The 27,898-nt window shown below is 35.3% G+C and overlaps 1 protein-coding gene across 6 annotated transcripts in view; it reads right to left on the bottom strand.

Moving 5' to 3' along the window:
• LOC118277796 (inverted formin-2) overlaps positions 1–27,898 on the bottom strand; it is a 104,632-nt gene that overhangs the window by 10,390 nt on the left and 66,344 nt on the right. For 5 of the 6 annotated variants that reach the window (XM_035596730.2, XM_035596733.2, XM_050700085.1 and 2 more), the window contains 4 exons: positions 3,320–3,428; positions 2,055–2,135; positions 628–787; positions 215–248 (listed from right to left, as the gene is read on the bottom strand). In XM_035596730.2, the coding sequence (XP_035452623.2) occupies positions 215–248; positions 628–787; positions 2,055–2,135; positions 3,320–3,421 (377 nt within the window). In that variant the 5' untranslated portion in view covers positions 3,422–3,428. Of the gene's footprint in view, positions 1–214; positions 249–627; positions 788–2,054; positions 2,136–3,319; positions 3,429–4,036; positions 4,056–27,898 lie in introns of those variants that run through there. The other variant, XM_035596728.2, reaches the window with a different exon arrangement.

Here is a 27,898-nt window from a genome sequence, read left to right as displayed (position 1 = left end):
ATTTTATAGTTTTGTTTCAAGTAGGTGACTTTACTTTGTAAGTTCCAAGGAAATGAGTTTACAAGTCGGTAATCATGTTTAATATGTTTTTGTTTAAGTGATATTTTCTTTCCTTCGGGTGTATTTATAATTGTGACCAATATGTTATGATGTAGTGCTAAATCAGTGATATTTATTAACTTATATAAAATAGAAAGATAATTTCTATGCTTACCTTAAGTTATTTAATGTCGGCAGAAGACCCAGTCCTGTAAACATAAATACACATATTAGATTCATGACTGAAATTCTGAAAACGAACACTAATTAAATCATAAGTTTCTTGGGTCTCAGTTTCACTTTTCACCATTTAATCAGTACCCTTAGTGCGAGTTTGCTTTACGTTTAACAACATCGAAACGAGAGCGCGTTCAGTAGTCTTGATTGGCCGGCTCGAATAAAGTAACTAATCAAAGCGCCGAACGCACTCCAGTCACTCACTCTCTTTAAACGTAAAACAAATTCGTACTAAGCCTTCAGGCTATAAATAGAACACAAAACTTTTTTTTTTATATTTGATGGGTCGACGTTTAACCGCTATACGCGCCTGATGGTAAGTAATGATGCGGCTTACAATGAAGCACTTACCAATAAACTCATTCCTGACGCGGATCCTGTCAGGTAGCCGTGGTGCTGAGATGATGAGGCAGTTGATGAAGGCCAGCAGTGCTGTCTTGTAGTCCGTGGTGGACGCATTCTTCAGCTCTTCCACCACCACGCTTAGCCGGTACCTCTCGCCTTTTAGAGACTGAAACAATAATTTTGTTAATAAATTTGGGCTCGCTGTCATCGCAGCGGTAAGTCCCCTCTTTGAGGAGTGGCTAGAGAGGCGCCACGGCGTCCTCACCTACCGCCTGACGCAGGTGCTTACCGGACATGGGAGTTTCGGTAGGTTCCTGTTCCTTATTGGGCGGGAGGAAACGCCCGGGTGTCATCACTGTGAGGACCGCCCGGAGGACACGGTAGAACATACGGTGGCGGTGTGCCCTGCGTGGGCTGAGCACCGCCAAGTCCTCAGGGATGTGGTCGGCGACGGCGACCTCTCGCGCCCGGCACTGGTTCAGGCCATGGTGCGGAGCGAGAGGGACTGGGATGCCGTCTCCTCCTTCTGCGAAGCAGTCATGCTAGCTAAGGAGGAGGCGGGGCGCGTAGAGAACAAACCTCCTCACGCCCCAGCCGTCGCGAGAGACAGAACGTAAATTACAAACAATATGTGTCATTGCGCCACGTGTCGAGATCGACATCTAAATCTTATGAGTAATATGCAAATATAGAGATATCGATCGCTTACTTAATATGGCCGTTGGCACCACGATACATTGTTTTTACCTCAAATTGTTATTCATTGTGTTTAGACAGACTTTGTTATGAGGAAGTGTTCATATTCTAAATTGAGTTTTGTTGTTTAAGTTTAAGTGATATTTTTGTATGTTTTTTTTTTTATATTATGCAGTTACTTAACTGTTAATTAGGCGCCAATGCTAAGTATCTACTCTCTTTCTGATACAGTATTGTTTTTTTTTAATATTATCATTATATGCCAACACTATGTCGTGGTTTAAAACGTTCGCTTCTCATGCATGAGAGTGCCAGTTCGAAACCTACTAATGGCATGAACCAATGTGAATGTTTTCAGAGTTATATGTACTTTCTAAGATTATTTTAGACACCACTGTCAAACGGTGAAGGAAACACAATGAGGAAACCTGGGCTTATAATTACTTTAAGTTAAGTTTGAAATTGCCAACCTGCTTTGAGCAATCGTGGTGATTAATGCTCAAACCATCTCCATGTGAGAAGTCCTTTAGTCATTTATAGGCTGTTAATGTATGCCAATACTATGCTTATGTAGGAAGACGTAAGACTAAGTTTTGAAGAAACCAACACTGTTAAGCGAATAAATCTGAACAGAATTTCTCTTTTAGTTAATTTTTTGTCTTACTTAGCCAAATTTTGTCTTATAGTTGTCAATCCTTGAATATGAACCTTGGACCAACTATTTGTGGTAGACTCACCTTGTATCTCTCGAGGGTGTCGACTGCCCTGGCGTACCCGTCAGCATTGTACACGCACAGAGCTGATAGTAGCTCGAACACCTGTGGACACGACCAAGAGTTAGCTATAGCGTGACTGCACGGTTGGCGCGATGGCTGAGCAACTGGCTGCCGTGCAACGTGTCGCGGGTTCGATTCCCACACGGAACAACTCTTTGTGTGATCCACAGATTGTTGTTTCGGGTCTGGGTGTCATGTGCATGTGGAATTGTATGTTTGTAAACGCACCCACGACACAGGAGAAAATCCTAATGTGGGGCAACGTTTAAACAAAAAACTATGGAATTTCAACTTCATTTTGCATTGAAAATGAGCAAATGTAGGAACAGAGAGTAATAAAGTTATCCGGTGTGACTTTATTCTAGTAGAGCTTTGTTAGACTGCCTCGTTGGCCGAGTGGTTGCAAGTGTGACTGCTGGGCAAGGGGTCTCGGGTTCGATTCCCGAGTCGGGCAAAAGTATTGCTGGGCATTTTTCGGTTTTTCGAAAATTTCTCAGTAGTAACACGGAGTCTGGAAGCGTGCCCGGTATACGGCAATAGGCTCACCACCTATTATATTACATGAGACTTACAGCATAAATTGTGAAAAGTGGGTGTAATTTGTGGTGGCATTACCTGCCATAAAATGTACATGTATGTGACGATATGTATGTTATGTACTAGAATTGGAACTTGAAACGGGATATTTACCATGTTTTTCAATTTTTATGAGTTTCCGATATTTCGGCACTGTTGCAAGCGCCATGATCATGGATAAACGATAAATAAGAATTAAATCGGGTTACAGGTGACAGTGGTAGCGGTGTCAGCAAAAAACGAACTAGAAAGAGGGTAGACCGATTTATCTGCTCGTAAATTATTTTATTTTACTTTATTATTTTACTCCAGTTTATCCGTGATCATGGCGCTTGCAACAGTGCCGAAATATTGGAAACTCATAAAAATTTAAAAACATGGTAAATATCCCGTTTCATGTTCCAATTCTAGTGTTAGTGACCATGTCAGTTTTTTTTTTTATGTTAAATGGGCCGACGTTTGGCCGCTATCTCGCCTGATGGTAAGTGATGATGCGGTCTACGATGGAGCACGTCTGCCCATAAGCAACCTATTCACTCGGGCCTTGAAGACACCCAGGTTATACCCATCAGGAAACACAGACTCCGGCAAGGAGTTCCACTCCCTAGCCGTTCGCACAAGGAAGTTTATAACTTGTATGTATGTATTACCTGTCTCTTGACGGGCTCGGCGGGCGATGTGAGCGCCGCGGCGAGCTTCCCTGTGTACTCCGCGTGCTCGACTATGTAGTCGAGCCCGACGCGGCTCTCCATCACCTCACTGCAAGAAAAACTACGGTTAGTAAACATATCTTCTATCTAGAACTAATTACTAAAATGTATACAGGGTGTAAGCGGAACGCTCCCGAAAAACGCCACAATTTGTTTATGCTTTTATAATTTTAATCGTTTTTGTGTTTGTATTATTCATGCTATATTAAAATTCAGCATTAGATTACAACTATTATTACTTAAAATAAACATTGAATTCTTAATTTTTTTTTAAATAATACACGTTTTTTACCATCACCTGTTTGCGACGTTTGGGAGCGTTCCGCTTACACCCTGTATAGTTAAAAGTGATGTAGATTCAGTTCTTTGTATTTGCTCTTTGGTCATAAAATGAGCATAGAATTTTGTGGTTATCCTGTTTTCAAAAAGTCAAAAGTCAAAATTATTTATTTCAAATAGACCAGGAAACTTTTGAAAGTCAAAGCAAATATAATAACATTAATAATGTCTGTTTGTTATTCTGGACCAGAAACAGGTTTTACTTTATTTGCTTAAGTCTTTGTTAATTAAACATTTATCTAATCAATTTAGCTGAGAAGTTTTTAACCAATCATAATAAAAGCAAACTTATCACACAAGATCACTATTTTAAAATACCTTAACAAATTAGCCACATCCTGAGCTCTGAACTTCAGAAGTAATGTTGCAAACTGACTCTTATTTCCACTGTAACAAGAACTATTTCTAGTTGCACCCCGTACGGGAGATTTACACATTTTAACACGATATTTTAGTGATCCATAGGAAAAAAATGTAAACGCGAAAACACTTATAGTACACTCGTGTGTCTGTCTGTCTGTCTATCACAGTTTTTAAAACAAATTCTATCTTCTATAGCACAGAGATTTTGATGTATTAATTGATTATTGTCTGTCAATGTTGTCACTATAATGACGTCTTTAACAATGCTGTATCCTCAAGCTGATGTCTATCTTATATGCTGCAGAGGATTAAGGAATAATCCGAAGCAAATGGAAAATAATTATGAGTTAAAGGTAAATCTAGCATTTACTTAGATATTGGTATGCAGGGAGCGATGGACGGCGCGTTTATGGTAAATAATTAACAGTCGTATCAGGGAGGTGTGTTGTCAATACTTTGGTGTTAAGTAATCGATAGTTATCTGATCAAGATAGTGATGGGACGAGTAGTGCACCTGTGTTTGCACATACCTATCTATGTAGGTAATTGTCGTGTGCACTATTCGATTGCACAACGACTCCGAAATCGATTAGAAGGTCACTTCTTATTATTTATATTAAATCATTTAAAGATTGGCGACGGAATAATGATTAAGACTTTGACTGCCAACAAAAATTTTGTGACTAGTATGATTAAGAAATTTTAAATAGATATTTTACGAAGCAGGTAAATCATAACTTACACAACATTTAATTCATTTAATTTACACATTTGCATAATTTACAAATTATAATTTTATAACTTTTTCTAAAGTATTATTGCAGAGAGTATAAGATTTTTTTATTTAATCTATATTTTATTATTTCATTAACCTATACTTCTTTAATAGCCTAAAAGCTTTTAACACGCAGTAATTAATCTATAAAATATAAACCAGTTCAGCCAGAATTTTATTCACAAACATAACAAGACTAAAGTCCACGTGATAATGCACAAAAAGACATTCTCACGATGTATCTATCTATGCACCTGCAGTAGGTACATGACTAGGTAGGTATTAGGTGCAGTGTGCACCAAGTTTGCTCAATGTTGCATACTAATTAAATAATCAAATAACAGAACCAAAAATAGCAATTAATAAATTATAACAGGTGGCGAACCTGTTATAATTTATCTTTTAACAGGTATTTTGGTGTCAAAATAAATAATTAATATAGGATTTTTACACGCTTAACATAAATTATGATATATTTAAGTAAAATAAATATTATAGAAAATATAGAGAATTGTTTCGGTACAAAAATAAAGGTATCATAACATTTATTTATTTATTTTATTTATCACACTTAAATCTATCATTACAGGTTTAACCTAATGTGACAGAAAAGCTACTTATTATATTAAACACAACATGCAAACAAAGTTAATAATAGCAATATTATACCTTAAACAAAACATACATACAAATCACAATTAATAATAATATAATTAAAAAGAAACTACAATACTAAATTACCTTAATAACATATCACGGAATATGCTACCCTTGTGAAGTCATTCACCGAACAGTTAAACAAATCGATCTGCTCTGCTATAGCATTGAGTGTGTGCAGCGCGCGTGTCATCGGAGCTTGCTTCAGAAGCTCGGTGCGAGCTGTTGGTACCACCAACAACCGCGGCCGTCGCCGACGCCTCACGTACCCATCCGGCACGCACAGCCTAAGCTCACCCAGTATCCTCGGATTGTGACATTTTCCGCGTAAGACATTATACAAATAAGTAGCCAGCATTACTTCTCGTCGCGCTTCTAGTCTGTAATAACCCACTGTACCCAGCAAATACAACGTCGGGTACAGCAGCGGATATCCCGGGTACACTCCATATGTCTTTAAGTACAGAAATCTCACGAATTTGTTTTGAATTCGTTCCAACATGGTTGCGTATTTGGCTTCGTTGGGACTCCATATAGCCGCATTGCATTCCATATGACTTTTAACTAATGCTTCATACAAAGCCTTTAACGCCTTGATATCGTTGAAGTCAAGTGTGGGAGAGCCATGCTTCGGCACGAATGGGCCGGCTCGACCGGAGTGATACCACGGCCTCACAGAAAACCGACGTGAAACAACGCTTGCGTTGTGTTTCGTTGTGTGAGTGAGGTTACCGGAGGCCCAATTCCCCCTTCCCAATCTTCCCCATCCCCGATTCCCGAACATAAATTCCTAACTCCCAAAAAGCCGGCAACGCACTTGTAACGCCTTTGGTGTTTCAAGTGTCCATGGGCGGCGGCGATTGCTTACCATCAGGTAATACGTCTGCTCGATTGCCGGCTTGTTCCATGAAGTCATTGGCCTGTCGCAGAACAAAGCCTAGATTGCGATAAGCTTTCCTACATACTTTTGTGATGTGCTTCCTAAAAGTTAGATCCGCAGTGAAAGTTATCCCCAAATCTCTAACCTCTGTCACACGTTGTATGGGTTGCCCTTCCATGTGATATGAACAATGACTAGGGGTACGAGCACGAGTGAATGATAAAATGGAACATTTTTCTATGTTAAAATATAATTTATTCTGCCTACTCCAATCCATAACCCTATCCAAGTCCCGCTGCAGCAAACCATGATCCGTATTTTTATCTCTGATAACCCTGCTTACCTTAAGATCATCGGCAAAGAGTAGACATTCGGAATCCTTAACTATTTTAGATAAGTCATTAATCATGAGGACAAATAGTAACGGACCCAGATTACTCCCTTGACTGACACCAGATCGTGTGAAGTAAGGCTCCGAATGATATCCGACACAGTCGACAAATTGACGTCTATCGCTCAAGTAGCTGGCGAAGAATTTTAGCGTGTGCGGGGTGAAACCCACATCCGCCAGCTTACAGAGCAAGACATCATTATCGACTGTGTCGAAGGCCTTCCGGAAGTCCAGGTACGCGACGTCTACCTGTAGTCCAGCATCAACTGCCGGAATGACAGTCGCCATCTGATGCAGTAGATTAGTTGTCGTACTCTTTCCCGGGCGGAAACCGTGCTGTGCCTCGGATAGGTAACTACGAACCTGTGTGTACATATTGTTGTGTATAGCAGATTCGAATATTTTTGCAGGTGTTGAAAGAATAGCCACCGGTCTGTAATCACTAGCTTCTCCACCTACTTTGCCCTTTGGTATTGGTACTACCCGTGTCAGCTTCCAACGGTCGGGGAATTTCGCCTTTGCAATACATCTGTTAAATATATGCAACAACGGATCGACCAATGTCATTCTACAATCCTTAAGTATAAAAGGAGGGATGCCATCTGGTCCAACCGAGCGCTTAGCAGGAATAAATAATAATAAATAAATGTAATTTATTTTAGTAATAAATAAATGTAATTTATTTCTCTTCCACAAAGGTGTCTTATTACAAACATATCTTATACTAGATATTGATTTATGGTTTAACCTTTGAGACTGGTGTTTGCACTAGGAAACTCTGTCACACAGATAATAGTTCAATAGTATATACTATGTAGCATAACTATAGGTGTTCTTCCAAGATTTTTCACAATCATTTAAATTCAATACATCATCAGTAAAATTATCAGAATACATTCAACGTCACAGCCTTTGGCATAAATAATGTAATTTACATACACTTCCCAGCACACCCGCCTATGTACATACATTGCAACAGTATATAAACCTCTGTGCATTATTTTGCATATATAACTAGTACCCGATAGATTGCGATGCCTATCTGATGGTTAAACTATCAATTACTTAAGCTATTAGTTACGGTTTGACGCTGTTATATATTGCTGTTGTAATATGTGGTAACTAATATGTTAATGTGTTTGTAAGTGTACTTTTATTGGTTTGGTTTGCAACTGTGTTCGTTATGGGTGTTATAGGGTTAAATATGCTACATAATAAGCAACATTGTGTCTTCGTAGAGTATTAGAGGGTTTTCTTTAACACACATAGTTAAAGGAAAATTTATTCAAAAAGAAGTGTTATACAGATAATGTAAATTATTTCCGTATGACAAATAATTATGATAGTTATGCGTAATACATTATGGTTTAAAATGTATTTTCGTGAGGATAAAAGTACCAAAATTAATACTCAAGTCGGCAACATGACGAATTGAAGTCGATGGGTGTGCCACTTAATTGTGTATTTTTATGAATTTTTTTTTTTGGAATAAAACAAAAATACCACTCAAATGACAGTTCAAAAACAACATAAAATCTATTTATCAACACGATTTAAAAAACAAGAAAAATTCAATCATTGGTGTATTCATTTTCCATTCATGTGCGCAAAACATTTGATCGAGATTTTTTCCTTCTATATTAACATAATAATGAAGTTATTATAGCATTGAGTTTAAGTAAACATATTGCGATAATTACTATTTATTGGAACAAATGGCTTCATTTATAGCGAAGCCGCTGGCATAAGCTAATATATCCATACAGTATATTATATCCTTAGAGAAGACCAAAGTATGAATAATAATAAGGTGATAAAACCACTAAGTATTGATTAAAATTCTGAATAGTGTATCATTAAACCTCAAAACGTATGTTGAAATGTTTCTCATTAATCCACACAAGATAAGATGGCTGGCAGTGCACCAATCGAGGCAGGTATCAATCTAACTTGGTGTCGCAAAATACTGGTTAGTATTCATTTGAGAAGCATAGGTAATAAGTAGTATGGGATGGTTATCTATGTGCCATTGATTTTAAATGGCAGTGTGTTTATGATTACTAAAGGTATCATTTATGTATAGGACATAACAAGATAGAGACTGATAGTTCAAAATCTTTTAACAAATTTGTAGTTTAGAGTTCATTTGAGATAAAATAAGGGTGGGTATTATAGTTCCTCTAGTGTAGGGCCTGATCCGGAGCTGCGGTTTACCTAGCGCGTTTACCGGGTGCTCCGGCTCTAAAAGCAGAAGTAGGAACGGGGTAATTTAAGTCAGTAAGAGTCTGATACTGCCTCTCGCCTCGACTAAGGCGGGAGAAGTCATTGGACGATTTTCCTCTCTTAAAAAATAGTCTAGCGAATGTTATTTTTGCTTCTATCAAAATATCGAAGTAATTTGAATGTTTTCGGTTAAAAGGAGTTAAAAATAAAAGATCAGTTATCTAGTTTCACCTACTTTTATAGTTTTACGGTTATTGTTATAGATATTTTGAATTCTTTGACAAATACCGTTGGTTGATCCTATCTTAAATTAAGACGCTTTTGACGTCAAATCAAATGACAGTTTTATTAAACGGTTTCTCCTGTCTTGTGAAATATGTCCACACAAGACATAAATAAAAAAACATGAAATAACATGGGATTCCTGATCCTTGAATCCCTGATCTTCACCTCGGGTAGTCTTTAATGAGTAATTGAGTCTGACACTCTCTCTCGTTTCACCCAAGGAGGGAGAAAACCTTGGTTGATTTTTCACACTCAAAAAAAGTAACTGCTCTCTTATAAAAACCCTTTTATCTAAATAAAATGTTTTCTTATCAAATCCTATCATATAATTAGCATTTATATGTGAAATAATAATAAAATGAGACGGGAGCAGGTTTCCGAAATACTGAGAATCGAACCTGTTACCTTGATAGACAGTAGACACTGTCATTAACCGATATCGCGTCATATAAACATATGGTAAATGAGATCAGAAGTACCACTTTGGACTGACATTTAATTACGTATTATTTTCAATAAAAAAAAACTTTTAATTTAATGTACATTCGTAATTAGGTACAGACTCTTTAGTTGTTATTCTTTCTAGGTTTTTTTCATATAACCAACAAACGTTAACTTCCAAAAGGATTGTGTGTCAATGAATGAACATAAATCGCACGTGATTAGCAATTCTGTATCATAGTCCTTTGTATTAAGGCTTAGGTCCCGTAACCTTACGGTGCTAGGCAGGACGTGAGCCCTAAAACTGTCACATAAGGATAGTGTGTTCTGTTTAATAGTATGGAGGTAATGTTTACGGTTAAAACAATTAAAACGCAGTCCACGGTGGCAATGAATAGAAATAAATTCTCGTAATTGATAAACTCATTCGTTTGTTATAATTATTAGATTTTTATGAGGTTTTAAGTTTCAAAAACTTTTGTAAATGAAGATAATTTTTAATTATATTATTAATATATATTTTTTTAATTTTGTCATATACTCGGCTGTTCTGTAACTTTCCATTTGAAATATCGAAGTGAATTCGATCGCGGTGCGCCATATTTTTGGTTTGTAAAAAAATCCCGACCAATGACGGGCGAGGATACGACCCAGCTCCATTTAAAAGTTCGGATTGATAATTACAGTGTAAGCTAACTGGTCCTTTTGTTCTCCCCTACGATGTGTCCATTAATTTGTGTTATTTGTCACAAATCAATAATTTATGAGTTTGTAGCTATAAAAGTCTGCAAATACTTTGAATAAATAATTTACTAGTAAATATATAGACGCAAAGTTTATTTGAATTATGCTAATTTTTGTCACACGTCTGATCTTTTTTCTTAATGTTCGTTTTATTCAAATGGCAAAAAACGGAACCCTTATAGATTCGTCATGTCTGTCCGTCTGTCCGTCTGTCCCTCTGTCCGTCTGTCCGTCTGTCCGTCCGTATGTCACAGCCATTTATTTCCGAAACTGTTGGGCCTACATAGTTGAATCTTTGTAAGATGATGTATTTCGATAACCGCTATGAATTTTGAATAAAACTTAATAAATTTAAAAATTAAAGGGGGCACTCCATACATGGAACTGGTTCAAAAAAAATTTTTTTTCGCTAACATATCCGTGATTGGTGTCTATGGATAGGTCTTTAAAAAAGACATTAAGGTTCCTAAAACCACTTTTCGTCAAAATCAATTTTGAAAGTTAGACTTCCAAAGTGGAAAAATGAGTGTCCCCCCTCTAACTTTTAAAATAAGAGAGTGAGAAAACTGAAAAAAATATATGCTGTAGATTTTAATGGAAACTAACAACGAAAATTGGTTTGAATGATTATTATTAGTTTTTGAGAAATAAAACATTTTCAAAAACCGCAAATATAACTTTGTCGTTCATACAAACACTATGTAAAACCAAGTTATTTTACAACTTTTATATTATGTCATCTACTTGCTGTTACGGAACCCTTCATGGGCGAGTCCGACTCGCACTGGCCGGTTTTTTTCTTAATGTTCGTTTTATTAAAGCTACAGGTAAATATGTTTTTTTTAAATAAAGCGTGTTGCTTAATCTTATTATGTTGTGAAGCAATTTTGGTGTTTTGGGGAATTTTACGAAATATGGGATTGGCGATTTTATACTTCTAAATATCTTTCCTCCAATTTATTTAGCTTAGTAAAAGACTTTAAAATGCTGAATGAGATTGTTAAAGTTTTTTCAAACTAGTATTTAGTCCCTATGTTTAAAGTTACTATCATTTAACACATCAAAATTAAACTGTTTTTCGCTTTGGATAAAAACCTGAGAATTAAATTTATGATAAAATGTCTCAAAATAAAATCCCATCCAACAGCTTCAAAAGTGCACCATACCATCTGACGTAATATTAACTTCAAACTAAACTGTAGTTAGCAATAAAATATGTTAATTTATCTTCTAAAACCATTACATTTAACTGCTGGTTACGAAACGCGGGTCATAATTACTATCCACTGTTAATTGACTTTCATCTCGAGTTAATCAAGAATATTGACTCGATGGAATGTTGGCTCCTAAGGAAGTGTTTATGGTAATTAGAAGAATTAATTGTATACATAAAAATATGAGGGTTTTACAGGTTTTACCAACCATCACGACAGCAATGTAGACAAAAGGGTGTTTTTCCACCAGGGATGTGCTATTTAGCTATACTACGAAGATGTAATAGCTAAACTATGAAACTATGTGAACGTTTCCACTGATACTAAGCTATGTAGCTGTAGGTACGAGGAGGATGTGCAGCTCCAGTATCCGATGTATCGATAGTAGGGTATCCATAGCAGGCGTCTTTCCATAATAAAAAACATAGCGTAACTGTCCGTTCCACCAGAGCTAAGCTATGTGTACCAATGAATATGATTGGTGGAAGCCAAACGCATCCATAGCAACTTAGCATATGTTGACACATATTCTTCTAGATTGCAATATGTAACAACATATCGACCAATTATTCTATCCACACAACGCTAGACCACCTGCCTTGAGAGTCATTTGTCAAGTAAGATACCATCTCGCTACCAGTCCATTGATATTTTAGAACCAACCACTTCGCCAATACTGTACCAATAAGCAGCAGGTCAAGCTATCCAATCTGTCAATACGATTTTCGACTTTACATCTAAACAAATATAGCTGAAAATCTAATAGAGAAATTTGTATAAAAAGGGGTAGCTTCTCTTGCTGGTCACTGTATATAAATTGTCCTTTATTAAGTTACGAAATATTGGTGTCCAGTTTAAAAAGATATTGTTTATTGTTTAATAGTTATTGAAAAGATAGCTGGTTGGTATTTGCATGTGTCGGTATGTGGTTTGCCTTGTGAAGAAGTTTCTTAGTGGGACGAAAGTATGTGATTTGAATGTATGAATAATGTGTATGGCTAATGAACTTGAGGCCTTTTTTAAGGGGGAAATCATCCCATGACTTCTCTCGCCTTAGGCGAGGCGAGAGGGAGTATCAAACTCTGACTAAAAACCACCCCGTTGCTTCTCCTGCTTTTCAACTTGAGGCCTGCCGTACTATCCATGTGTTGGCCTAAATATTTTCAAGCACAGAGTTTGGAATGGCGAATTCTGAAAATGTACATACCTAATGAGATAAAAAGACCAAAGTTCTTTAAACTCTGTTTATCCCCTCTTACAAAAGGAAATGAGTAATTTCCACCTTGCAAACAATGCATTAATTCGGGGAATATAGCGTGGCAATCAAAACAACAAATTGCATCAATTAAAAACAATCGATAAGATAGAATTTAGTCACATTGTAGTAGAAAAAAAACGTATTGTCGCGTATTTTATCTCTGAAGGGGTAAGCAGAGATGCACATTACGGTAATGCCACTGTAAAATGTACATCCACTTTTCACCATTTGTGTTATACTTTGTCATATACCGGACACAATTCCAGACTCCGTGTTACTACCATTACATCGATATACAAAACCGAAAAAAAGCTAAGTAATTCATTGCCCAACACAGGAATCGATCCCGAAACCCCTTGCCTGGCAGTTGCTTTTCCAACCAACGACCAACAAAGGCAGTCCCCAACAAACGAGGGTAGTAGCAAAAAGCTTACTAAGAATGGACATTCAACACAAATATAAATTCAACTAATTTCTCAAGGAAACATATGCATAATATTTTCCTGTTCCTAAAGTACATTGACGCATGTCTACCATGAATGTATAGCGTACTATTCAGAGTGGATGCGGCAATTAATGCACGTGGTCGCTGTAACTCGATAGGGATGCACGTGGTCTGGCAGATCGTATCTAGAGTGTGTTGATACTGACATTATAATTTCAAGATAAATATTACAACAATTAATCATGGGTTTTTAGTCTTTATTATGTAGTGCTTTAGTTATCGTTTTGTGTTATAGTTAACTAAATTACCTATGTTATCTAAATCGTATTATAATTATCAGAAAGTCGAAATGTACCTCTGAGAAATTAGGGTTTTTTTTGTGTAATTTAATATTTATACTTTTACCGAAACTCTTCGCTTATGATCACTCATTTAAATACTAAGCAGCCAAGGAAATTAGAAAATAGATTAGGTGTGCAGAAAAAAAACAAATAAAATTTTATTTGTTTTTTTTTGAACATGCATTGCACAAGCCATGAACCTCAGTTATGAAAAAAGCCCGAGTCAAGAATCAAACACATTTACACCAGAATAACAATATCATGTAACTAACCGCGACCACAAACTAACTAACCAATCTCTCAATCTCGGATAACGATTAATTTCGATTAAACTGTAATCCCAACAGTGGGGTTACGCGATACGGAACGGTATCTCGCCATAAACTGATGTAATGCCTGTTATATGTGATAATATATTCTATAGCAGGTATTTATATTACTTCACACGTTCTCATGTTGGTACCATACTAAAACGTTTTGAAAAAACCCTCTACATATGCAGACGTCTGTTATAGTAAACTAAATTACCACCCAAAAAGTCGAAATTCACTATGTATGGCACTTTACATTGTACACTGGCGTTACGTTCCATAATGTGCATCTCTGCCTACCCCTTTGAGGATAAAGGGTGTGACGAAATATTATGTCTTTTTCTATGACATTATGTGGTTTCTTGTAAGCTCTGTTTTCCATTGTTGTTGTGTCATATGATTTCTAAAACACTCAAGAATGAGTGCTTTGGAAATTGATAACCACATTGCCTTAAATGATTCAAAGTTAGGACTTACTAGACAGAAAATTTTATGACCACTTCAAAATCTTTATAAAAATATTCTCTGCCTACCTGAAGTATGTATGTATGTATGTATGTAAAAAATAATCTACCCAATAGTCACACTACCCATCTACAAAGTTCCATCACGGTATCTTTACTCAACAAGAATCGACATTACTATGCCAAGGTAGACGGTAGGGGGACAACCGATGATCCACAGCCGCGTTGCGCGAGCACGGCTGCGCCCGCGCATAAAGTTCACTGATCAATATCTAAAGGTTTTGTAACGCTACTGGTTATTTCTAATGGTTTGTCGCCGTAGGGTATGGGAGTCGGTTCTCATCTCGCGACCTTGGGTGTGGTCCTATTATGTTGGACCGTAATGATGATTGATTGGTTTCTTGAATCTGTTTGTGTTTACTGAAGTGTCAAGTCGAAATATTTTCTTGTGATTACGATCTGTTGTTGTACTTTGAGAAATGAGAAGTATGCTTTGCGTAACATACTGTTAACTTCACTGGTATAGGTACTGGCTTATTTGGCTTCTATACATTTTTTTGGAGAAGGTTTTAATGAAATAAAGAAAATTCTCCTCTATTTTTCTCAGAAAGTTTAGGCATAGAAAATCGTTCTGCTTTTTAGATAATGACACCATAACAAATGAACTATTTAGAGTTTGACAAACAAGAATATCTAAGGAACCTATTAGCAGTTTTAAAAGCATAAAGTTCACAAACACTGAATAACCAAATCAAAAAGAGGAATACAAAAAAGCAACAACCGATATACAAACTAAAACATTCCATGAAGATAACCTTCATTCCGGATATAATTTCAACAACAAATAGCTTCGATCCAACAGTTAGCCATTTGTAATAAACATTAGGAATACTAACTAAAGCCTAAAGGCTACAGTGGAAAGGAATTAAACAGATTATCCAGGTATTGTAAGAAATGCCTAGGTTCAGCATTATGGACGGTGGCACTCTAAGCAAGCCAAGTTGTAACTTATCGGCGTTAAGTTATGCTTGGAGACTGATTGGTAGGCGGTTTAAGTTATAAGCTAAGTTAAGTTAAGATTATATTATCCTTAGCGCCTGTTTCACCACCTTCATATAAGTGCCCGATAAACTTATAGACACAGATAGTTCATACAATTTACGTTCAATATTCAAATGTATCTGGTACATAGCGGCTATCCAGACATTGTGAAACAGGCTATTAGTCTTACATTTATTTTAATTAGGTAACAAGTTTATTTTTGTAGTGTATGAATCTTTGTTGGCCGATCTGTTAGTCATTGGGGAAGGTCGATTTTGGGGATGGTGGTGATGGGTCTTTACATTCTATTACTGCTTTCCGATAAAATCATAGGTAAGCAGTCTCCCTCCACCTTGATCTCACCTTGTCAACTCTACTCACAAGACAAGCACATAAATATGAATGATCAAATTCAAAAATCTTCAACTGTTCACCATTTTCTATCGCTACCTCTTGTCCCTGGTCCCATACACCCGCAGCTCGCCAGGCAGGCATGCAGTCTGCCTACCCACGCATTCCAAGTGCTTCAACTTGAAGAATGGTCTGTCTGTCTGTCCTTTATCTAAGGGTTACGAGTTTACTTAGTTCTCGCTTACAAATAGCTCAACTTACATTACTATTGTAAGGTGCAATAATCCAGCTATTTGCGTTGCATTCCAATCTAAACTTTGTGCATTAATCAAGAGTGTATATTATTGGTTGATCGCGTTCCTGGGTTTCGTGTTACTGACTGTTTTTGGTTAAGTATTTAGTGGTTTCTATTAATGGGTATTCATTCATAAGTTGGTTAAGAAAATAAGTTGTTAAATGTCTTAGCAAATAGTTATCACATCACTTCAGTTAATCCTTCGAAGGTGTAAGTATGTATCATCAATAATACCTAAAATCATATTATTTTAATTATTATGTTATCGGCTTACTCACGTATTGTTTTGACGAGGAACTCGACTAGTTTCAAGCCATGCTAGAGGCTCATATTCACCAGTAGCAGCGCGACAATCGCCGCGTCGTGTGTCGCGGAATGCTGCTCATGAATATGAGCCTCTAGCATGGCTTGAAACTAGTCGAGTTCCTCGTCAAAACAATACGTGAGTAAGCCAATCGAAATAATTAATTAAGTATGTCTCACGAAAGTTACAACACCCTTTTCTTAACCCTTTCAGGAACTAAAAGACATGCAATGAAACATTCAGTATCTTCTATCATAAAACAAGCAGCATTAATTCACCAGAATCTACAACTAACTTATTTCTGGACAAATCGTGTCTCCATATGATTAGTAGTCAATAAACGCGCTGACGACTTCAGAATCAGCTCACGACCCGACACATGAGGGCGTTGAGATAGATCACTGATAACAGAGTGATAAGGTTTTATTGTTAATGTCATAAAACATTATTAATGGTTCGAATATTGTGGAGGTCTGATCTTGATGTTTTGATTTCCGCGTCACTTCCGGTGTGAAGGAAGGTTTCTATTAGATATAGATCATAAACATTTGTATATTGTATCTTATAAAATAGGTACTTGAAATGGTGGGAAGATATTGATCAGTGGCTTCCGATTAGTACAAGTTTGCTTTACGTTTAGAGTAACCGAAACGAGAGGAGGAGATTGCGCAGCTTAAGGCTCGAATAAACGAACCATCCTTAGCACACATCCATAGCACGACTCTTTCCACATAAAAACATATCTTAAGTGAGTTTCCACCAGATAAAGCCATGTGTACCAACGTATGGCAAAGAATACGATTGGTGGAAGGGCCACAGAAACGTAGCATAGCACATCCCTGGTGAAAAAGCTAACCTTTCCCTTATTATCACTCGTATGCACCTGTGCCCTGCAAATAAAAATAAAATCGTCAGGTTGTTATTCGGATAGCTAAAATGTATCTGTCTTAGTTACCGTGTAAATTTAGTTACAAAGCTATTAGTAATAAACAGGACGGGATCAGAACTTTATACTTGGAATTTTTAATATATTCCTCTAACACTACTACTTATCCCTTTTGGGGAAAACACAGGTGTAAATCCTAATCCGCAAAAAACCGAATGGATCATGATCCATTATCCTTTTTTTATATTACCATCAAGTTATTTTTGACTTAATCAATACTATCTTAGATCAACATCAGAATTACTGACAGTTTCTATATCTAAGATCAACATTGATCAAGCTTTATGTTTTTTTTTATTTGACGCATATAAAATGTATTGACAGCACATCAAGGTATCCCAGAAAGGGCAAAATTGTTTGATCAATTTTCAACTATCTGCGGTAAGCGTAAGGTTCAAAATCTATTGTGGAGTGTGGATATTTTGTGATAGTTTGATGTGCTTGGTGTCTGTATCTATAATGTGGATTCCCAGAATTACTTTTTTATTGCCGTCGTGATTAATAAAAGCTACCTGCGAGTGTGACTTGTGTCTTTGATTCAAGATATTGTCTTTGATTTTGCTGAATTTGAATTTCTAATAGAACGTAATCAAAATTAAAAGCTTTACAGCCGGTTTTTTATATTTCTATTAATAAATGGGCATTGCCGTATAGTCCATTAGAAGAGATAAAAAGCCTTACTTTACTGGACGAAAAATCAAACATATAGGATTAGAAACTACATCAAGTCAAAAGCACTACTGACTTAACAGAACAAATTAAGGAAAATATACAGCAAAAAACATCTTTTGAACTTTTTTACAAAACATGGTTTTATACCAGGAACAGTAAACAAAATATTTCGTCGCTAACAAAGAATGCAGACATTAAATAACTTCGTTATTTCCTAAATGTATTTCTCATGTATCGGATGTTTGTTTATTTACATTTGAAGATTACTTGGAAAATACACGAGTGTGTTGCCTCTACAATACATTTTATATATTTCGACCAAATTTTTTCCAATATTTTGAGTGACTACAATGTTTGCATGGAGGCTATGTGACATGTTGCTGTGTAAATAGACTTGGTTGCATTCCTGCACTAAAAAAAAATGTTATATGATCATGTCGCTTTTGTTTTAAACAATTAAACTTCAAAACTTTGTTCTAAGAAACTGTTTAACTTTACGTGAAAGTTTGTTTGTTTGTGTGTTTGTCCGTCAATCACGCTGAAACTATACTAAACTATTAAAATTATAAAATTTGGTTTACGGAGAGGGTATGGGCTGCCTTGGGTGATAGGATTTATCTTACGGCAAAGCCGCTAGCAGAAGCTAGTTTTACAATAAAAGTAAAAGTTTAACAAAATACAATATTAACTATACCCAGTTTATTTGTTATTTTAACCATACATTGTGTATTTGTTCAGAATACCTTACAAAACTTGTTTAATGTCATCTATGAGGGTTTTAGTTTCATCGCCAAGTGGTCTCGTGTCCCAAGGTTGTATTACTAAGGATGGTAGGTACCCAAGTGGACATTATTTGGTAATTACTTGTTGATATTCTTTTATTTTCGTGGTTTTACTGTAAGTAGTGTACTTGAGTGTCATGTTACTGTGTAATATTGATTTCTTAGTGTTGTGTTGTGTTAAAAATGTTTCACCCAGAATTAACCATGCTTTTGCATGGAAATCATTAAGTTTTATAAATTTATTATGCACTATTTTTATTCTCTATTCGTAAATGTAACTCACTCTGTGTCTTCACACTTGTGTCACATTAAAAGGAAATATAGGTATACATTTTTAGTAAAAACATTTTGTCAAACAATTAAAAAATATCATCGCATTTGGTCCAGCCGTTTAGAAGTTACACCCACATACTATTGGTGATTCACTTTTACAAACAAAGACTTTTTCAATACTTTTTAATCCGTAATCAAATAAGACATAACACTCAGTATCCTCTCTTAATCCAAGCTTCCACAAGTCATTCTAACAATGTAATCCTTCTACTCGATCTAACCCTCACCGCGCCCACGTCGGTACAACGTACCAACCTTGCCAACGGCTTTGTTGAAATGTTGATTGATAACCCGCACCCGACTCTCTGACCGTCTGGCATCGATTCTAATCGATTAATTATGAATAATCGATTTGTGACGACAAAAAGTTGACATGTATGAAACTTGTTCTTTTTTTCGATTTTTTTGCGCTAAGGTGTGTGTTTTAATTAATGATTGGCAATTGGAATATAAGTAATTTCTAGAATATGTATGTTATGTAGTGTTTGACCTTGTTGCATTACCTCATCCATTACTCACATTCCTAAAAGAAATTCCTAGTAAAGTAAATTGGGTAATTAGAACGTGTTGCAATGGACTGCACTAAATATAACGATGATTTTTGTCAAATATTATGCAAGCTGATTCATGCTGAGTAATTCCCAATTCCGTAACCAACAGAGACATCAATAACTTGCAAAAATTCCATCTCAACTCCATAAGCTAAGATCTAGAGTGGCGCCTGATTAACAAAACAACTGAATAACTAATCCCAATACGCCTAATAGATTTAAATAACCTGTTATGGATATTGAAACGATAATTCTAATATTAGGCGACTGTGAATAAATAGGCACAGTCACTTAATTATTATTTTTAGCCATACGCATATATGTATAATCTTTACATATCATAAAAAGTCCCCCTGTCACATATTTGTTTGCGATGAACTCCAAGACCGTTGAACGAATTCTGTGTTCACCTAAGAATACAATGTTTCTTGAGGAAGTGAGCAAACTATTCTAGTTTGTTTATAAATAAATATGTTATCTGAAACAGCGATTAGATAACATAACATAATACTTGTATTATGTCTGTATGCAAGGTGCGCGAGATGTCGTAATCTTCATCAAAAGACTCCGCGCTTTGTATCAGCGTGCCCACACTACAATTCATTATCATCTTCACTTATTCTAATAGCATTAACAACTGCCATCGTGGTTATAAATTAACCATTAACCGTAATGGTTAACCTTGACAACCAACCCACATGTAAAACCATCGATACGTTTGCCAGTCTCATTTATTTTTGAACTGTGTTCTAAGTTTTTTGGACGAAAAAAAGTTTGGGTAATTGATTGGCTTGCGCCTGATTTGAATTTGATTCTTTCGTCTTAATGAGCTTGTGTTTAAGTTGATTTAAATAACGCGGATATGTGTTTGAAGATGTATGCATAAGAAGGATGTGTAAATATAAATTTTAAGGTGTGTGGTGTTAGACCCGTTTGTTATTGCAGAACTTAAATTGGAGACAAAATTATTACGAGGAACAAAAACGGTCGGAACTCATACTCCTTACTGCGAATACATAATTACTTATGCTACATACTCAGAAAAGAAGAAACCCTATTTTCCATTCCACAAACATATAAACAAGTATTTCTCCGATTCGCAAACAGAAAATATTCCATGGAAGTCTGCCATGGTGCAACAATGGAGTTTCAAGAAACCCTCAAGGCGATTCGAAATAAGATTATTATGGTCCTAACGACCGTCCTCACTCATGGTAGCCTTTTTGGTGTTTTGATGGTAATCTGACGTTTTTTTGAACTTGAGTCTGTTTTGGTTCTGGTTTGTTGAAAAAGAAAAAAAAATGTTTTTGCCATGGGCCCAAATTCGCAAACTTGAATTTGGTAATGCGATTTTAAGTATAGACCTCACATGTTTTTGGTATACCAATCATCATATCATATCAGGAGAGCTCCAACTCTCTTCTTATTAAAAATTAAAAAAGTGACTTCTTAGGTTTGAACCAGTCTCCAACTTAAAGACTTAAAATACGCACTTAACCTAAACCTTGTTAAAAAAATCCAGAAATGCTTACACAGACTTCCTCTCCAATTCACAACAATCACTTTAAAATAACCAACAGATAGACTTTCTTACGATAAAATAAACATCCATATTACCCTTAAGAATGGATGACCATCACCATCCAATATTTTGGATATTGACGGATATGCTCGAGCCTAAGACCTGTGGAATATTTCTGCCGACCTCCAGCCGGCCGGCCTTGCCTGATTTGGTCAGGCTGACCGCCACATGCCTTATGGCGAGTAGCATTGACATGTGCACTGTGATGGAAGATTACTGCTGGAAACTTCGCTTTTGGAGAGGAATTTTGTTTAATATTGGTCTCATTAAGATCATAAGCAGCGATTTCTGGTGTTTACGTCGACAAAGATTGTGCTTTGATTGTCAATGTTTTATAGAAAAAGGGAGACTGAGAATGTATCTACTTGATTAATTATTATAAAAATGATTATTCTAACACTTGTGACTTTCTTTCTTAATTACATGGTCATAAAGAACCTTTTAGGACGACATTTTTTTTGCGACGTCACGCCTTTTATCCCTTAAGGGGTTGGCAGAGGTGCATAGGACATTCGAATGCTGCTATATAGTGTACACCCACTGACAACTGATATAATTAGGAAGCTAAGTATTCTATAATAAAATAGTTTTTATTCAAATTACATTTAAGATAGAACATGTTTTAAATACCTACAATTATAATAAACAGATCATTCAAAATTAAATTCTAATAACTATAAATAATCAATGCAAAAAGTAAATAAATCTAATTAATAGTGTTACATGTTGACCAATAGTTAATTGCTGTGAAAAAAGTGCCGCAAAAAGCGTACTAATGGATTATAAAACATATACCAACCTACATAGGTAGGTTAGTATAACTACGGTGTTTACAACTCATATTCTGGTAATTATAATGTTTATAAGTTAACTGGCATTTTATAGCGTCGAGTACATAATTGTTAAGTAATGGTTGTGTATCTTTTTTGTTTAGAGATAATTTATGGTGTATTTGTGTGCACTGTGAATTGTTCAACTTTGTTTATTATTTGTTAAAGGAAATTGTTTTTGTTATAGTTTTTGTTGATAGAATTTATTAGTAAATATTGTGTTGAAGACTGTTTCAAATACTCATGTTTAAGTTTAAAAACGAACTTTATAATTAAAAATGCGTTCTTTATTTGTTATTGAAAGTTATCAACATTGCATCAGTAACCCAGTTTGGTATCCACAGCAGTTTTATGGAAACTGGAAACTCGAAGAAATTATATTCTTAGCATTCTCCGAATGACACTCTTATTAACCTACATTAAATTACACGCAAAATGTCAACTCAAAAATATCTCAATTAACCTTGTCACTTTCGCGTGATAATTTTCACAATAAACAGGCCAATTATTGGTAAAAAATAAATGCGGTAATGTCCTAATAGTTTGCCTTGAAATAGATCAATATTGCACGGCTCGAGCCCTTTACTGCAAAGGTCAAAGCCGCGGGTCCATGGGTCACTTTCACCCGGCGTGCGCGCGCAGCATGTTGCACCAAGATGGCGGATCACAATGGCCGTTATGTCACGCTTCCTTTTTCAAATTATTGTTATTGTTTTTCTTTTGTTTGTTGATTGATTTGGAGTTTACTAATACTGTATAGATTTGCATATATGGTCTATGATTTAGATCTTTAACAAGTGACAATTTATAAGGCATCGATTTAGTATTTGCAGGTCTCATTCGCTGTGTAGATTTGTAGCATCTATCGATCGAATCAGTTCTTTTTCATAAAAATATAAAACTGCTATCAACTAGCTTTTCTTATTCTTTTAAAGAGAAGAGCATAAACAAAATACTTCCCTCATACTTTCAAGATAAATCTACATCAATGACATACATGTTCTGGATATCAAATCACACACTAAATAAATCGTTAACCGACTTAACAAACAATGACAATCAACACATCGTTAGCCACAGGAAAAGCCAGTTAGTAACAATATCAGAGTCTCAGTTACTCTTAACTGTTGTTTTTCTGCTGGTCTGCCCACTTGCAAGGAGATCGGATAACTAATGGACGGTCAATGATCCGGGTTTAACCAGACGTTGTGCTTTTGTCTCGGGTTAACGTCTCACTAGTAGGACGTCCTGGCTCTGTCTGCGTTCCTTCTAGTGTGTTTTGAAGCTGTCAATAAGTTGATCCTAGAACAGTGGTCTGTGTTGATGTTCGTAGTTTGGGCTGTAATTTGATGCTGAGAGGTCGTAGTGCTAATTTTGGATTGGTGTTTATTTGTGTGTGTATGTGTGAATTAGAGGAATTTATTAATAGTCTAGATCATAGAACTGTACAAATGTACTTCCTATGTTTTGAAGGACGATTCTTCCTAAGAAGGTTTTTAAATGGCTAAAAAGTCTGTTGTTAGGTACAATTCCATATATATTTTCATAAGTTTGGACTAACTACATAGTAACAACCAATTTTTAAAAATTGACATGTCTTTATAATTAAAGAGAACTAGAAGTTTTAAATTATGTGCAAGAGAATAAAGATTGAGTAAAAGGTATCAGAAAGACTTATTATTGTCATATCAGCTCTACTTACGAACAAACTGACAAACCATAATAAATTAATTAGTTTCTAATATCATAAGTATTTGGTTTTTATATGAAGAGGTAGTGAAGCGTGTATTGATCCCAGAGATCGGCTTTCATTAAAGGTTCAAGATTCGGTTACCGCGTCACTCAAGATTTCGTGAATGAGTTTAAAGGAAGCGACTTAATCTGTGGTCATTCACAGATTATAAAAAACAAGGAGATGAACTAGTAAATAAACTGAGATGTGTTATGAATGGGTATTGAAATTGTACTTTATTGTAAGTTAAGATTAAGTTAAAAGTTGATTGAATGGATAGTAGGGATTTTGTAAATAATAATAAATCGCGTAAACAAGGAGCTTTTTTAAAATAAGATTCCTACTAGATTTAATACGAAAAATAGTGAAATGTAAACAAGTAAAAACGTATTAGAAGAACGTAGCGGATTAAAGTCTTTGGCTCCTTCTTTTTGGGTAATCGGTTACAAATAAACTTGTTATACACATTTTTTTAGAGAGAAAATTATCCGTTTTCTTTTACTCCGCCTTTGGCGAGGCGAGAGGGAGTGTCAGACTCTTACTGACTATAAACCACGCCGTTCCTACTCCTGCCTTTCGAGCTGGAGCCCCGGTAACCCGCTAGGCAGTCCGCAGCTCTTCAGGAACCTTGTTATACTTAAAAAGTTGTTTATCCTCTTACATAATATGCACAGGTTGAGTCATTAAATGACAAATTAACTGAAAAACGACAAAAAAATTAATCGATTCATTGTTCCCACTTATCGCAGCTTTTTTACTGTATTTTTTATATTTAACTACTGTTTTAAACCAATCAGTCAACTTAGACACAATGTAAATAGAATAATGGATTTCTACTTAGTCATTATTTAACAAGATAATGATAAACATAAGGATTTTCGGTCTTATACTCTTGGGAATATAGTTGAAAATTGGTTTGCCTAAAAATTTGCGTGCCATACCCGTGTTTATAGGAAAGGAAGTGACTTATCAATGGTTTTGGGGTTTTTACAAAATGACTAAAGCTTTTCTGTGAAAAAGAACATTTTTTTAAGCTGTGAAATACCTAACGATTTTTATGTAAATTGTTCGTCGTCAAATCGAACATTTGCTATCGAAATTTTACTGACGAAAAATATTTCAAATACCTACTTATCTACGTACATAAGTATCTAGGTACCTAAGTACATAAAATGTCAAAATATAAATAAGTAAGTACATAAACACATGCAAAGTGGCAAGAATAAATTCATTTAATATATTATATTCACATCTTTACCTACTTTTCACAAGAAGTCAAAGTACGGTTGCAACTTAATGACAAAACTTGTTTATTATTTACCTACAAAAACAATACTTAAGACAAAATTATACAATATATGCATCTCTTTCACTCTTAATACAAAAAAAAAACGATTAACCAAACAAAAAAATCTACAATAACATGAACAACTAGCTTCTGTCTGGCTTCGCACGCGTTCCCATATGATAAACAGTAAACTAAGTGTTCCAGACCATATTCCAAATGTCATCCCGATCCCTTCAGCCATTTTCACATGATTGAGTATCTAACATACATACAAACACACAAACTCACAAACTTTCGCATAATATATAATAAATAATATTATAATAGTAAGATTCAAACAAAAACTCCATTAAGACAGCGAGGTGCGCACGCGCATCCGACAGTGACCTTCAAACCGGTGTGCTGTGTTATGCAACGGTTGTTATATTGACAGCCTCCGGACACCATCTTAGCGTTTATTTATTTATTGTTTTATTATCAACTATTCCGTTTACAAGTGTGAGAGATTGAAGTGTTAAGAGTTTTTTTTTCGGAAGTCTTTCACAAAAGCTCTTAAAGGATGATTATAATTCTTTCAGGAATAAACTTTAATAAGAATTTAAAGATGATTATTATTAGTCTAATACTTAAAAGCAATGTATCCTAAGTTAGACACAAATTCTAATTTCCCATTAAGAATTTCGACAGAGCTTTTGATCACTGCACCCAAGAGAAAATATAAGAGTTACTCATAGAAAGATTCTTCATTTTGTGTTGACCAATTTTGTATGTCATTACAATCATCGAAAACAGTATTTATTTAGATTCAGAGTCGTCAATTACCACCAAAGGTTGGTTAAGGAGTAGGTCCTATGCCCTCATTATAAACTCCTAATTCTAAATATCATCACAAAAGTAATTCAGCTCATATTATAAAGGAAAACCTGTCCAATCCTGTTCAAATATCAAAAATGCAGTCCATAGTAGTTCTTATTGCAATACAAGTAGGTAGATAATTATTCACCGCGACCTTGAATTGAACCAGTGTCTTATGCAATGGATTATAATACTGACAGCTTGGCCGGAGGCAGTATAACTGTGTATTAGATCGATGTACTGTGGACGTTTATTCACGTTTTGTATTTGATCATCATTATTAGCTATTCCATGTATAATGTTAGTAATTTTCATATTAATATTGTAAGCTAATCATATTTATGTAAACATAGAAAATGTTCACATAATTTATAGTTATCACTATTTTTTTGTGTAATTTCTTTTAAATAATTTATATTTTTCAAAAAATAAGATTTAAATAGTTACTCAAAATTGTCTATTAGGTACGGTTTATATTTTTTTATTACGATCGAGTTTTGCACTGTGTTGTGTCGCGAAATGTTGAACCGTTGCTGGTTATATTGTCTTATTTAATCGAAATTTTGTTATATACTATTGTTAATATTTTATAGACAAGAAGAAACAATTAACAGCTACTTAGCTGTAAGCCTTTCGGTAAACTTTTTGGTATCTTATTACCTAAGTAAGAATTTTAAAGATTTTTTTACATCATAAAAATACAATAAGCTCTATTATACGAAATTGGTAATTAATTAAAATTTAATCACCTTTAAATAAATTAATTGACCGTAGTATAATCCCTACAATATAATAATGTAATGGTAAACTTGACAACATAATACCTTTGAAGACATGTCCTCCAGCCGTCTTATGGCTGTCCAGACCACTGCGGGTATGAGCAGACAGGTACCTTGAATGTGATCAGTGTGCCAGAGATTATCATGATGACAGGTGAAGCTGGTCGGTTCCATCTTTATTTACCAAGTAGTTATAAATTTATTTAAAGGCAATTTTAGTTTTGAAGATTGGATCGTAAAGAGTTAAAGACAGTTTTCTTTGGATACAAGAGATATTATGAAGCAAGAGGGAGAGTTGAGTTTGATTTTTGGGTTGTCCAAAATATTACTTTGATTTTCAATATCTAAAAGTTTAAGCAGGATCGTGCAGTAAGAAATAATTAACAGAATTCTTATCAGTTAAGACTATGAAGATATTAAAATAGTAGAAACGTTAAAACTTCAAATAATAATAAGAGTGTTTACATCAAGAAGCAATTGACCCTTATTTCGGAGATCAAATCAATCCAATAAACAGAATACATCTCACAACACTACAGATACAGAATGAAATAAACAAATAACTCGTTTGAGCGATAAAGCAAAGTGAATTGAAATGTAATGAACCAATAAAGGCGACAGGGCGACACAGTGCAAGTGAAACAGTGGTGTAGGTCGTTGATATGTCCGGTACTGCGCGTTGTCTCACTGCGTAAGTAGATGCTTCCTGTGGCTACATAGGGGTGGGGCTTGGGTACACTGATTTTTATGATAATAAAGGGTTTTTAACAGACATAGGCATAAAATGGGATGAAGTATAAAAAAAGATTACTATGGACGTCATAGGTTTTAAAAAACTTAAATTGAATGATATTTTACAAGACTGATTAAATTGACGGTAAGTATGACATAAAAGCCATCGTTTTGCAAGTTATATTTAGGAAGTACCACCTTATTATTTATTAGGTATTTTATTTCTCTTTGATTTCGAATCTGACTTTCTTCTCAGTTATCTTAAATCTCTATTTACTGTTCAGTAACAGTTTACTTAGGTACAGTAAATTTGAC

Source organism: Spodoptera frugiperda, chromosome 18 (assembly GCF_023101765.2).
Source record: "Spodoptera frugiperda isolate SF20-4 chromosome 18, AGI-APGP_CSIRO_Sfru_2.0, whole genome shotgun sequence".
NCBI lineage: Eukaryota > Metazoa > Arthropoda > Insecta > Lepidoptera > Noctuidae > Spodoptera > Spodoptera frugiperda.
The sequence above is the reverse complement of the archived record's forward strand: the minus strand, read 5'-3'. Positions and strand labels throughout refer to the sequence as shown.